The sequence below is a fragment of the Talpa europaea genome (assembly GCF_964194135.1).
Source record: "Talpa europaea genome assembly, chromosome: X".
Lineage (NCBI taxonomy): Eukaryota > Metazoa > Chordata > Mammalia > Eulipotyphla > Talpidae > Talpa > Talpa europaea.
The window spans coordinates 43,251,345-43,265,608 of NC_140081.1; the positions used below are offsets into that span (position 1 = coordinate 43,251,345).

The 14,264-nt window shown below is 41.7% G+C and overlaps 1 protein-coding gene across 1 annotated transcript in view; it reads left to right on the plus strand.

Moving 5' to 3' along the window:
* Nucleotides 1–275: 275 nt before the first annotated feature.
* The window catches only part of AR (androgen receptor), a gene marked incomplete at its 3' end in the record, with an annotated part of 276,504 nt that continues 262,515 nt past the window's right edge, over nt 276–14,264 (plus strand). Inside the window, exon 1 of the mRNA XM_084258481.1 lies at nt 276–2,089. Within this exon, the coding sequence (XP_084114607.1) occupies nt 537–2,089 (1,553 nt within the window). The 5' untranslated portion in view covers nt 276–536. The remainder of the gene's footprint in view (nt 2,090–14,264) is intronic.

The following is a 14,264-nucleotide window of genomic DNA, read 5'->3' on the forward strand; positions in this document are numbered from 1 at the left end:
CAGTTTGTGGGGCAAGAGATCGCTGGGTGAAAAGGCAGGGCTTCAGTAGCCAAAAGCAAAACAAAAGCAAGCAAGCAAGCAAGCAAAGAAACAAACAAGAAAAACCAAGACAAGCAAACAACGACAACAACAAATCGACCCAAAACAAAACAAAACATCCAAAGCAAAAAGAAAATAACCCGGTTCCTATTTGCACCTGCTTCAGTGGACACTGAATTTGGAAAGCGGAGGAGTCTCCTTTTTTTTTTTTTTTCCTTCAAGGTTTGAGCTGCTTTTGAATTAACTCTTCAAGTATTCAGAAACAGACTGCTGGCTTAGCAGAGCAGATCTTGTGCAGCACGTGTTTTCCTCTGCGCGAGACTTTTAGACTGTCAGAGCGCGTTTCTGAGGTTATTCCCTCAAGTTTCCGTCTTAGAGCTTCCCGCAGGTGGGCGCTAGCTGCAGCGACTACCGCATCGCAGCCTGTTGAACTCTTTTTAGCAAGAGAGGGGACGCGAGGTAAAGGGGTTGGGTGGAAGATTCAACCAAGCTCAAGGATGGAGGTGCAGTTAGGACTGGGGAGGGTCTACCCCAGGCCGCCTTCCAAGACCTACAGGGGAGCTTTCCAGAATTTATTCCAGAGTGTGCGTGAAGTGATCCAGAACCCTGGGCCCCGGCACCCTGAGGCCTCCAGCGCAGCACCTTCCGGCGCCCGTCTGCAGCAGCGGCAGGAGACCAGTTCCCGGCAGCAGCAGCAGCAGCAGTGTGAGGATGGTTCTTCCCAAACCCAGAGCAGAGGGCCCACGGGCTACCTGGCCTTGGATGAGGAACGGCAGCCTTCACAACATCAGTCAGTTCCCGAGGGCCACCCTGAGAGCAGCCGTGTCCCTGAGCACAGAGCAACCGTGGCCGCCGGCAAGGGGCTGCAGCAGCAGCCACCAGCACCTCCGGATGAGGATGACTCAGCTGCCCCATCCACATTGTCCCTGCTGGCCCCCACTTTCCCGGCCTTAAGCAGCTGCTCTGCTGATCTCAAAGACATCCTGAGTGAGGCCGGCACCATGCAACTCCTGCAGCAGCAGCAGCAGCAGCAGCAGCAGCAGCAGCAGCAGCAGCAGCAGCAGCAGCAGCAGCAGCAGCAGGAGGCTGTGTCTGAAGGTAGCAGCAGCGGGAGAGCCAGGGAAGCCCCTGGGGCTCCCTTGTCCTCCAAGGACAGTTACCCAGGGGGCACCTCAACCATCTCAGACAGCGCCAAGGAATTGTGTAAGGCAGTGTCCGTGTCCATGGGCTTGGGTGTGGAGACATTGGAACATCTGAGTCCTGGGGAACAGCTTCGGGGAGATTGCATGTATGCCCCGCTCCTGGGAGGTCCACCTGCTGTGCGTTCCACTCCTTGTGCCCCCCTAGCTGAATGCAAAGGTTCTTTGCTGGATGATGGCCCAGGCAAGGGCACCGAAGAGACTGCTGAGTATTCCCCTTACAAGGCAGGTTATGCCAAAGGACTGGAAGGTGAGAGCCTTGGTTGCACTGGCAATAGTGAAGCAGGGTGCTCTGGAACACTTGAGCTGCCACCCACCCTGTCTCTCTACAAGTCTGGAGCACTGGAGGAGGCAGCAGCTTATCAGAGTCGCGACTACTACAACTTTCCACTAGCCCTGGCTGGGCCACCGCCCCCTGCACCACCTCCTGGACATCCTCATGCCCGCATCAAGCTAGAGAACCCCTTGGAGTATGGTAGTGCCTGGGCAGCTGCGGCAGCACAATGCCGCTATGGGGATTTAGGGAGCCTTCACACCGGAGGTGCTGCAGGGCCAGGCACAGGCTCACCCTCAGCTGCCACCTCCTCCTCCTGGCACACTCTCTTCACAGCTGAAGAAGGCCAGCTCTATGGGCCCTGTGGGAGCAGCACAGGCGAGGCAGGGTCTGTAGCCACCTTTGGTTACACTAGGCCACCTCAGGGGCTGGCAAGCCAGGAAGGAGACTTTAACTCACCTGATGTGTGGTATCCCGGTGGAATGGTGAGCAGAGTGCCCTATCCAAGTCCCAGTTGTGTCAAAAGTGAGATGGGCCCCTGGATGGAGAGCTACTCTGGACCTTATGGGGATATGCGGTAAGTTTCTCCTTCTAGCAATGTTTTTTAGTCTAGAGTCAATCTGTGCTCTGCCGTATTTATTTTCTTCCTCCTCCCCAACACTCTGCCTTGGGGAGATCTCAGTAAGGTTCAACAGAAAGGGCAGCCTTAATCTGGAGCCTTCCCTTGACTCCTGGCCTGATTCAACCTGTGCATTCCAAAACCTCACTGTGAACCAATCCCCACTGCTGCTAGCCCCGGGTGCTGGTTTGTGCCCTTCCCTTTTTCTTGATAACCCCTCACCCCAGCGTTTTAAAGTCCTAGCTTTTTCATGGTATTCCGTGTACTGCAGGGTCCAAACTTAAATCCAATTGCAGGGGCTACCTTCAGAAATAAAGCCCTTAAGCCCCACCCCTATTACTTTTTCTCCTGCCTTCCCCCAAATTGAGAACCTGGACAAGAAATGTGGGTAGTTTCTCCTCTTGGAGTCTTAAGGTTTTGCCATCCAGACTGTGGGTTGGTGTTACTAGGTTAGAGGCAAAAGACCTAGCCCAAGCCTTTCACAGCCTACCTTCTCCAAAGCCATAAAATGGAGTGCCACATTAGGCAAAGAAGGTGGTCTCTGGGTTCTGGGGGCTGCTAGCTGAAGAAGGGGTGAACTCCCCTTCTTTACAACAACTGTGGACTTGCCACACAGGTGGAAGTCAGCAGAGAGAATAGAAGAAGGCACCAGTAGAGCAAGCAAAAGACAACTTTCTTAGTAGACTCTGGGAAGGATTTGCAATCACAGGTTGACTGTTGGAAGTAGCTGTTTGAGATGGATGGTTTTCTCCCCTGAAGTATTTGTTTGTGCTGTGAATTGCAACAGTCACAGTTCCCTATTTCAACTCTGCATCAGATCTATAAAGAAAATGTTATTTTAGTGAACAATTTAACCAGACTTGAGTCTGACTTATAAAAATGTCGGAAAAAAATTAAAGGATTCCCTGCTATTCTAGTGTGCTCAGAAATCTGTTTTGGGGAAGGAAGAGTGAGGCTTTTCAATATATTTCTTCATTTTAAGGGCATACTTGCATTTTAAAACATGAGCTGTTAGCTTTAATAAATTGAGAAAGAGTGTTAGTGACCTATGACCATGATCTTGCCCAAGAGTTTTAATTAGGACTTGAGAAAAATGATAATTTCATCTTGCTTATTTAAAATTCTTCCTTACTGCAATTGTTGAGTTTCCCAGAGACCATCTTGATGATTTTCACCCAGCAAGCTATTTTATCCCAGTGAGGGAGGGCATATTAACTAGGGAATAACTCCTCAGGGTCGCTGAACACTGATGTCCCGATGAACTTGTTTCTTCTTCTGTGTTTCTGTATTTTATCTGTGACTTTTCAAAAATTTGTATTAACATTAGCATCTTTAGTGACTTAAATCCAGCAATTCGCCTTCTTTCACTGATGTTTCTGTACTTGCAGGGTTGATGGCACAGTGTTAGAAAAGAAAAAAGGGGGAAGGATTTTATAAAATGTTATTTTATTGGGGATATTGAAGGAACAGCTAATTGTAAGACTGCATTCTACTGGCTTTTTAAGGTTTGGCTTAGAGGATTTTCAAAGGGTTCATTTATATCAACAGTCATTTGCAGTTTATTTTAAGGCTTTATATATGTGTATGTATGTGTGTGTATATATATATATGTGTGTGTGTGTGTATATATATATATATATATATATATATATATATATTGCTATGTGATTAAACCTTGGGATAAAATGTCTTCATTTTATGAGAACAGATTCATTCAGTAGGGATATTTCCCTCTCTGCTCCCCCCCAACAAGGTCAATAGTGGAGCCCTCTTCTACTGTTAACTTTTCTAAGGGAGAGGGTAATATCTAAGATGTTTTTTGACCTATATGATGCTTAACCCAGTCACTGGAAGCATTCTTTAGTCTTCTGCATGCCCCCCACTTCCCTACTAACTCAGTTAACCAGGAGAAAATGAATGATTCCACGTGTTTATTAAGGGATGTGTGTTTTTGAAGGCATTATCTGAAATTTTCTGGGAGTAGCTATAGAGAACAAAAAGTTTTCTTCATTAGGTGTGCAGTAATCTAGGTGGTTTAATCCCAGATCTTAATGGAAAAGCTTCTCTAAGATGTGCTTAAATTAGTGACCTCAACCGCTGAAATTATCAGATTCAAATAAAATACACAATTATTTAATGTTTCTACTCTGTGAATGCTGTGCCAGTTAAGGGGATTCTAGGGGGGAAAATGGCATTCCTGTTTTACGGGTTGACAAAGAATTTTCATTTGTAGAATTTAGAAAATTTTTGAGTCTGTTTTTTGAAATGTATCAATTTCATGAGAATACAACCAATCTGAATTAAAAAAAAAAAAGCTATCAATTTCTTACTTTCTCTTTCTTTCCTTCACTTTGTATGGGCACAATTTGGTAAAAAGCAAAAAAAAAAAAAAAGCAAAAAAAAAAAAAAGAAATTAGCCTTTCCACCCTTTCTGTATCGCATGCATTATATGCCAACTTTGAGTTAATAAAGAAAAAAAAAAAAAAACCTCTCAACATTCTAGAGATTTCCAATAACCTGTTAGATTCTCCAGTGGTATGGGTTTTTAAAAACATCAGTTTTTGTTTTTGTATTGTTTTTGTTTTTGTTTTTTGAGGGCAGGATAAGGATACACTTTACTAACTTTTGGAATAGCTATGCTCTTATATATCTACAAGTTTCTGCCTAAAGGAGAAAGGTGAAGGTGATTTCCCTTTCTGGGTTTGAAAAGTGATTTAGACAGAATGAATAATGAAAAATAATGAAGCTTGTGTGAAGTCCTGATGAAATTTAATGGAGCTTTTATTTTTTGAGAGCTCAAAAAGACTACAACTTTGTTAATTGGCCCTGTCTCACTTGACGGAAGTAGGACCCTTTATATCGCAGCTAGTTACACAGTAATAGGACAAATATTAATTCTTGTGAGTTGAGGCCCAGGGAAGTCTGTGGAGGAATTTAGAGTTGGGGTTTAGATAAAATATCCAGATGCAAAAATAACACTTTAATTTTTCTTTTGGTAATTTGTTGTGGTCTTCATAGCTAGTTTTTTAGGAGAGCTTTGAGATTGGCAAATCCTGGTATTCTCTGTTATTTTTTTAAAGACATTTTATTAATTTTCCATTCCTCCTTCTTCCTTAGATATCAACCGGCTTTTTTATGACTATCTTGCAAGGAGCAGTTTCCCTATTTTATAAAACTAAATTGTGCTTTGGTAATAAAATAGACTGATGCTCTCTGTTAGTAGCCTTTGAGGTTTAGTGTATTGGAAAGACACATCCTCTTTCCATGATCAGGAAATAATCAGTGAGTTCTGTCTGAATACCAGTAATCAGAACTCAAAGCAAATAACCATTCTGGGTGGAACTCCATTTCAAAATATGTGTAGTATGTAGCTATGGAAGGCTCTTCTTGCTTTTCCAGAGTATTTTTCTCTCAACTTGGCCAAAGATTAGCATCAGTGTGAGATTTTTTCAAAGAAGCTTGCAGTCTTCCAATTGTAAGGTGACTTTGGAGTACTTTCTTGATAGTGCTAATTTAACCACATCCGACTTCCATTCTTTTAGCTATGAACCTTGATATAATATACTCAATTTGTTGGTGCTACTTAATTTTAATTTGTAAAATGTTTTCCCTTCCTATAGTAATTTTTTCATATGTTGCACATATATGCATTTAAAGAGAATAATTCTTGCTTCTTCTAACTCTTAAAAAATATTGTGGTTGCTCTTGGTGGGGTTTTGTGAATTGGAGTTAAAAGAGTATGGCCAATTTTATCATTATTATTACTATTATTATTCATGGTGGTAACCAAAACTACCAGTTTTATTCAGAACACAGCTGAGGCAGGCAGCAGAATGCTTACTGGGTGTGGCAGGCAAGGGTCTTATTCTGTAACCAAGCTGAAACTATAATTCTGGACAATAAAAAGCAAACAAAAAATCAGGTTTTGTGAGATTAGTCGGGGAGGGAAAAGGAAACCTCTCCCCAGTCCCTACTCCACCATTTTCTCTTTGTCTGCAGCTTCTTCAAGTGCTGCCTGTCACCGATTTTCTTTTATTCCACTCCTTTAATGCTTTTCACAATGAAATACAGATTTTTCTGACAAATTTTTAAATTGTACCTGTAGCTGACACACACACACGCACACGTAAGTATAAATTAAAATCTGGAAAGTAACAGATCAGATCAATCCCAGCACCTCTCTCTTTTGAGGCTAGATGACTTTAAGGGGTTGCAAAATGAATAGCTTTTTTTTTTTTTTTTTTTTAAACCTATCAGTTACAGCCTTATTCAGTAACTGCAGAGGGAGCTGAACTGGATGGTTTAAGGATTTGTTGATTCAGTGAAGTATTTTGCCAGCTGCTGTCTCTGTCCCTCTCTGTTCACTGACCATTTGGCAACTTTTTCTCAAAGCCTGAGATCACAGTACCCTCTCCCCTCTGAGAGCTCTGTTTCGGTCAGAATTCTGAAGCACTTTTGAAAGCAGTATTTAATCTGCCTGTGAGGGTATTTGCAAAAGGTGTCTGGGCTAATATGCTGTGGTTATGTGTAAATAAATTATTTGAAAACCAAGAAAAATATTAATTAAATTATTTACTTCAGACTTCCCCTGTCAGAATTCCATCTAGTATTAAGACACTGAATTCATAGTAAATTATCATCCTAAACACAAAGCTGACTTTTTTTCCTTTGTATGTAAAGTACTATACAGTTACTGGTTTTGGTGGACATTTGTCATACTGAAGAGAATTATGAAATTTTGGATTTATATAGCACTTTTTTCAATAAAAAGACCCAGTGTTTTCCAGTTTATTCACTAACACTCATGCAAATTTGAGTAGGTTGGAAGGGTGCTTAGTAAACATCCCTTTACTAGTTGAGGCACTAGAAGTAATTGTATTTTCTATAACATGTGTTTACCATATGAGGAAACCTCTAAGAGTAGCATTTCCAGGCTTTTTTTCCTTAAAGCTTCTTACCTGATGAATGATGTTTTAAATTGTTGTTCAGTAAGGGCTGCTTTTCCATGGCTGCTACATAGAGATGATAGACTGTGAATTATGCACAATTCCTTGCACTTCATGGGTGCCACCACCCCTTCTTTCTCACACAGATTTCTGCTGCCAACCTGCAGGCCACAGCAAGGTTGAGGGAGGTTCCTTTACATAATCTTACAGTTTTGAAGTTCTGGTTACTTTAGAATGTTGCCAATTTAGATCAGGCAGTACCTTTTGTAAATAGCTTTATTTAGACATAATTCACAATATGTATAATTTACCTATTTAAAGTATACATTCAGTAGGTTTTAGTACACTCACAGGTGAGCAACTATTGCCACAATCAATTTTAGAGCATTTAATCACTTTACAGTCAAACCTCCTCCCCAACCCCGAGCAACTATCAACCACCAATCTACTTTCGGTTTCTATGAGAATCATGCAATATGCAATCTTTTGTGACTAACTTCTTTCATGTAGAATAATATTTTCAATGTTTATGCATATTAATGTACGTTTCAGTACTTCATTTTTTTTGTAACCATATAATGGAACATTATATGGGTGTACCATTTTGTATCTATTCATTCACCAATTGATAGACATTGAAGTGCTGCTGCTTTTTAGCTATTATGAATAATACTGCTATGAACATTCATTTACCAGTTTTCTGGTAAACATATGTTTTCAATTATTTTGGGTACATAACTTGGAGTGCAATATATGGGTCAAATGGTAACTCTGTTTAACCTTTTGAGGAACTCCCAAACTGTTTTCAAAAGTAAATGCACCATTTTAGAACCACCAGCAGTGTGAAGGTCCGAATTTCTCTATATGCTGACAATTGTTATTGGTTACCCTTTTGATTATAGCTACCGAGTGGGTACGAAGTGATGTCTCAAAGTGGTTTTGATATGTATCTCTCTAATGCCTAATATTTTTAGGCATTCTTCAGTGTTCTCATTTATTGACTATCATCTGTGGAAAAATGTCTCTTCAGGTCTTTTGCTCGCTTTTTAATTTAGGTTATTTGCCTTCATAAATTGTAAGTTTTTTTTTAATATTCTGGTTATTAATCCTGTAACAAATTATGATTTGTACATATTTTATCACAGTCCAAAGTAGCCTTTTCACTTTCTTTATGCTATCCACTGAAGCACAAAAGTTTTTAATTTTGAGGAAGACAAATGACCATTATTTTTCTTTTGTGGTTTGTGATATTGGGCTATATTTAAGAAGGCTTTGCCTAATTTGAGGTTACAGCTATTTACACTTGTGTTTTCTTCAATAATTTTATAGTTTTAGCTATCAAATTTAGGTTCTTGATCAATTTAAGATATTTTTATATAATTTAAAATGTGATTAGGGATTTAACTTCACTCTTTTGCATATAGCTATCCAGTCATTACAGAATCATTAGCTGAATGTTTTCCCCATTGAATTCTTCTCATTCTGTGTAAAATCAATTGACTATAAATGTGAGAGTTTATTTATGGACTCAAGTATATTCCATCATCTATATGCCTATCCTTATACCAATACCACACTGTAATTTTAGTATATTTTGAAATGAAAAAGAGTGAGTTCTCCAACTTTGTTCTGTTTTTTTCAACATTTCCACAAAGAAACCATTTCGGATTCTGAGAGATTGCATTGAATCTATAGATCAGCTTGGGGAGTGTTGCCATCTTAACAATGTTAATCCTTCTGATCCTGACCATAGGGTGTTTTTTTTTTTCATTTTTTCAGTCTTTTTCACTTTTTCAACAACGGTATGTTGATTTAAGAGTACAAATTTTATATTTTCTATGTGTTAAATTATTGTTAAATGTTTTATATATTATGCTATTATGATTAGGATTGTTTTTTGCTGTCCTTTTTAGATTGTTCATTCCCAGTATATAGAAATATAATTTTTTTTTGTATATTGACCTTGTAGCCTATAACATTGCTTGAAAGTACCTGAGTTTTGGGCATCTCTAGGACATAAAAACTACAAATGTGTAGTTTAGGAAAAAAAAATGACCTGCCTGAAAATTTCAGAAGAACTGTCTTCTATTTACCCTAGTAAGGGTCTGATTTTGCCAGTTCCAATATATAGCTGAGGAAAATAAGAACAGCAGCCCTATGTAGCATTCAAAATATGCTTTAACTTTCAACACATCAGGTCTGTTTTAAAAAAGACTACACTTTTTAAAAAAAATTTATTTATTTATACAAGAACCAGGGTACAGGCCAGATGTGCAGGAGGGTGAGAGGTTTCACCAGAGACAGAATGGGAAACAGAACAGGCAGACTGATGAAATACACTGCTGAGGGGAACAGTGGGTGCAGCAGGAGAGGTCTGTGTGACCTCTTGGACCCTCGCTGGTGGCTGGGGATCGAACCTGTGATGCAGAGGCTGCGGGTAGCTTCACAGCCCAGCGCTCAACCGCTGCGCCAACAGGGGAGGCCCCCCTTTTTTTAAGATTTTTATTTATTTTTATACAAGCACTGGGTACAGTCAGAAGCAGGGGAGGTTGAGAGGATTCACCAGAGCCAGAGCGGGGAACAGAACAGAACAGGTGGACTGTCTAAGTACACTGCTGAGGGGAGCAGCAGACGCAGCACGAGAGGTCTGTGCTCCATGTGGGACCCTCGCCAGGCCAGCGGTCGGGGATCAAACCGGTGCTGCAGAGACTGTGGGCAGCTTCACAGCCCAGTGCTCAACCGTTGTGCCACCGGAGAGGCCCCCCACATGTTTGTTTTTTTAAAGATTTATTTATGCATACAAGAACTGGGGGTGCCAGAGGTGCGGAGTGGGAGTGAGAGGATTCAACAGAGACAAGAGTGGGGAACAGTACAGGCAGCCTGACTGAAATTCACTGCTGAGGGGAGCAGTGGGTGAGACAGGAGAGGTCTGCTGTGCCAGGTGGGTAGCTCCCTGGCAGGCTGGGTTGGGTATAGAACTCTTGCTGCAGAGGCTGTGGATAGCTTCACACTGCTGTGCTTAACCCCTTGTGCCACCAGGGAGGCCCAGGCAGGTCTTTAGAAAACATTTGGAGAGAAACATAAGTTTTACATAGTTAATAGTCCCCATTTTAGTATTTGAATTGGGTAACTAATGGCACATGGATGAGAAGTAATAATCATTTCTGTACAGAAAATTAACATGAAGCAAATGAAAACTAGGCTAAAGATATCACTAGCTGCATTTGACTTACATTTAAGTTTGTATAAACAGCTGGAGTGGTAATTTTATGTTTTAATATGTTGTCCTTTGAGTAAAGTAAATACCACCTTTAATCTGGTGTGTATTTCTACAGATGAGTAAATGGCTCATTTACTGTTACATAATTTGGACTTATTTTCAGGAATGCACTACATAACATGAGCATGGATAAAATTCACCTATAAAGGCACTGAGCTTTGGCCTCATTAACACTCTAGTTTAAGGGTCATTATCTAATCAGTTACAGCTCTTGTGTCTTCATTAATGGTAAGTGAATTTCAGGGCACCCAACAAAAGGCCTTATTGTGATCTAGCTGTCTTTAGAAATGAACCTACTAAAGTGATTTTTAAAAGAGTATCCCTCACTGAATAACTTTTCATTAAGTACCTGTTATATGCCCAGCTGTGTACTAAGCAATCAGGGTAAATATGACATGATTCAGGGAAAATACTGAAGTCACTGCCCTCCAGGAATTTACAGCTATTAACAAAACAAAGGCAAAAACAAAACAGAACAGCAATCTAATATTGCCATTATGAAGAGATGTTGGATTTTATGATACAGATATTTTTAATGTAGTGATTTAAGAAATGGATCAATGTAGGCTGAAGTAGTCAACAATATTTCCTATGGCTTCCTCTAATCCTTTGTGGATTACGTGGAATGTGACTAAACTGAAGTGCTAGGATATAGCTTCTTACGGATATTTCAAACACTAGATGTGGTACCTCTGGGAAAACAGTGAATAGTAAACTCCAGCAAGGGGTTGAAATCTATTTTTGTATTGTCAAATTTGCTTTGTCAGTTAAGTTAGTTACTATTTTCTTTCCAGTTCTTTTGGTTATACTATTCATTGCACTTATAGGGAACATGTTTTGAGGTTTTTAAGTTAGACACACCTGCAGTAAAATGAGGACATAATTAAAATTGAGAGTCATTAATGGATCTAAGTTTGGTGTGAGAGCCAATTAAGATGATCAGTGTAGTGGCCAGGTCAAAATTATTATTCTGGGGCCTCCCCGGTGGCGCAGCGGTTGAGCGCTGGGTTGCGAAGCTGCCCGCGGCCTCTGCGGCTCCGGTTCTATCCCAGGCTGCTCCCCGGCCACCGGAGGAGGGTCCCACATGGTGTGCAGACCTCTCCTGCCGCCCGCTGCTCCCCTCAGCAGTGTACTTCGGTCCTTCTGCCTGCTCTGCTCCCTGCTCTGGCTCTGGTGAATTCTCTCACCCTCCCATGCTTCTGACTGTACCCAGTGCATGTATAAACAAAAAACAAATAAATAAAATAAAAAAAGGCCTCTATAAAAAAAAAAAAAGAAGAGAGATAAGTTTCTCTCCAGCAAAAAAAAAAAAAAAACAAATTATTCTGTTTACAAACTTTACATTGATCATGGAGGGTTACTCTGAGGTTCTATTTAAGTGGAGTTGTAGGGTGTTATTTAAGAAAGGGAAGTGAGACATGCAAATAAAACAATTATTTGAGTAAGAGTCACTTTTTTTCTAAAATGAAAACTTTGCTAAATTGGTTGATGTAGCTTTCTAAAATGACCCACCCCTTAAACATGGATTCTTTTCCTCAGGTTGATTAGGGTCACTTGTGGAGGTGTAGTACCACTATATGACCACTAGGGGGGCTGCAAGTGTCCCGCTGCAGGATTTCCCTGGGAATTGTTGGCCTCCTTTAGAACTTGAGTCAGAACCACCACTTGGCACCAGACAATAAATAAGTCACTATAGCCACTATAGTACTTTATCTGGTATGTTCTTTCCCAAAGTGCAAAATACTTTTAGTAACACCATTTGACTTCTTGTTATAATTTTCTGAATGTGGAACAGGGAACTGTGGGCATAATCCAGTAGAATTTACAGTTCAGAGAGTAGTTTCATATTTCATAATTGCATTTCATACTTATTTCTATCCTATAGAAGTATCCAGGTTTTATGGTATTATTATACTATTAATTACAATACTGCTATTTCCATTGTAAATATGTTCAGAGAAGTTAGGTAACATACCTAAGTAAAATCAAACACCTTCAAAGTGGCAGATCTACTCCTGTCCTTTCTTCCTCACATGAAGTGTTCCTTTTGTATCACATAGCTCTCTCATCTCATAGATAGGAAATAGGAGATTCAAATAGGCAAAGGAACCTTAACTGATATTGATAATAGAAACTGGTAAATCTCAGGCCTCCCCGGTGGCGCAGCGGTTGAGTGCTGGGTTGAAAAGCTGCCTGCAGCCTCTGCAGCTCCAGTTCGATCCTCGGCCACTGCGCGAGGGTCCCTCATGGCATGCAGACCTCTCCTGCTGCCCGCTGCTCCCCTCAGCAGTGTACTTCGTCAGTCTGCCTGTTCTGCTCTCCGCTCTGGTGAATTCTCTCACCCTCCCGCGCCTCTGACTATACCCAGTGCTTGTATAAATAAATAAATCTTAAAAAAAAATATTAAAAAAAGAAAAATTGGCAAATCTCTTTAGGATTCTGTGTCTCTTAACCACTCACCAGACTGATGGATTGGATCATATGGGAGTTCTGGATGCAATAACCTTGTGTAAAGGCAGGCATACACATGGTGCTGGTTTTCTGATCCCATGCAGACCGGGTAAAGGAGGAATCAGAGTCCTCAGTGGTTTTTTGCAGGTCTTTTAATGGGGTTCACCAGGCATATGGCAGGCAGTGGTGCTGGCTGGGGGGGCTGGGAGGCTGGCAGGGCTGGCAGCCTCCCAGCCCCCTGCAAGTCTTCATTCTATCTGGGCTCTCTGGCATTCTCTGCTTCTGCTTCGGGCTTCTTCTCTTTTGGCTTCTCTTTTGGCTTCTGCTGCTTCTACTGGTGTCCCCATGACGCCGCCCTTAAAAAAAAAAAAAGCACAGTCTTAGCGCAGGTGTACCCACTTCAGGTGCCTGCCATCAGGCATGCATTCAGGATCACAGGGTTCCCTCATCTATCCTGATGGCGGGAGGGCAGAAAAGCCTGATTTTTTACCTTACCCTACACCTTGTCATCCTACTTTATAAACGGAATTTATTCAACAATACTTATTGAGCATTTACTATATTCCAAATTCTGTACTAGGCACCACCAATGGTACAGAAATAGCAAGTGTAAAGGGCTGGACTGGACACGGTGCAGGTTTTCTGATCCCATGCAGACCGGGTAAAGGAGTAGTAAGAGTCCTCAGTGATTTTGCAGGTTTTTATTGGGGTTCAGCGGGTACGTGGCAGGCAGGGGTGCTGGGGGGCCGAGAGGCTGTCAGCCTCCCAGCCCCCAGCAAATCCTCACTCTATCTGGGCTCTCTGGTGTTCGTTCTGCTGCTTCTCAGCTTCTCTTTCAGCTTCTTGGCTTCTACTGGCGTCCCTGTGACGCCGCCCTTAAAAAAAGCACAGTCTTAGCCCAGGTGAATCCTATCTGCATCTGCCCACACCCTACTCCAGGTGCCCACCATCAGGCATGCATTCAGGACAAGGATCCATCATCATCTATCCTGATGGCGGGAGGGCAGAAAAGCCTGACATTTTCTTTACCCTACGGTCCACCCCCTCAGGGTTTTCTGCAATATAGTCTCTATATATATATATACAATTTTCTTATCAAACAAACAATGCAGCCATGGCCCACAAAAGCAAATGCATCACTATATAACAAAAATACAACAGAACACAAATAAGTCCAGGCAGGGCCCCAACCTAGCACAAAAGACGATTATTGGTACCAGCAGATGAGCCACCAAATCTGTTGTCGAAGGCACCACTCATATGAGGGAGGGGAATCACTCACAAAAATCTACTATAACACACCAGGAGCCGTCAGGCTTCCTGGCCTTCTCTGGCTGTAGTCTCGGCTACAAGCCACACACTGCATCCACCCCCAGGATGCACTCACTCTGGGATTGGCGATTCTATTCTGTTGGGGGTAATCGCCAACCCTCAGGGTTTCTGTCTGCAGTCGCTC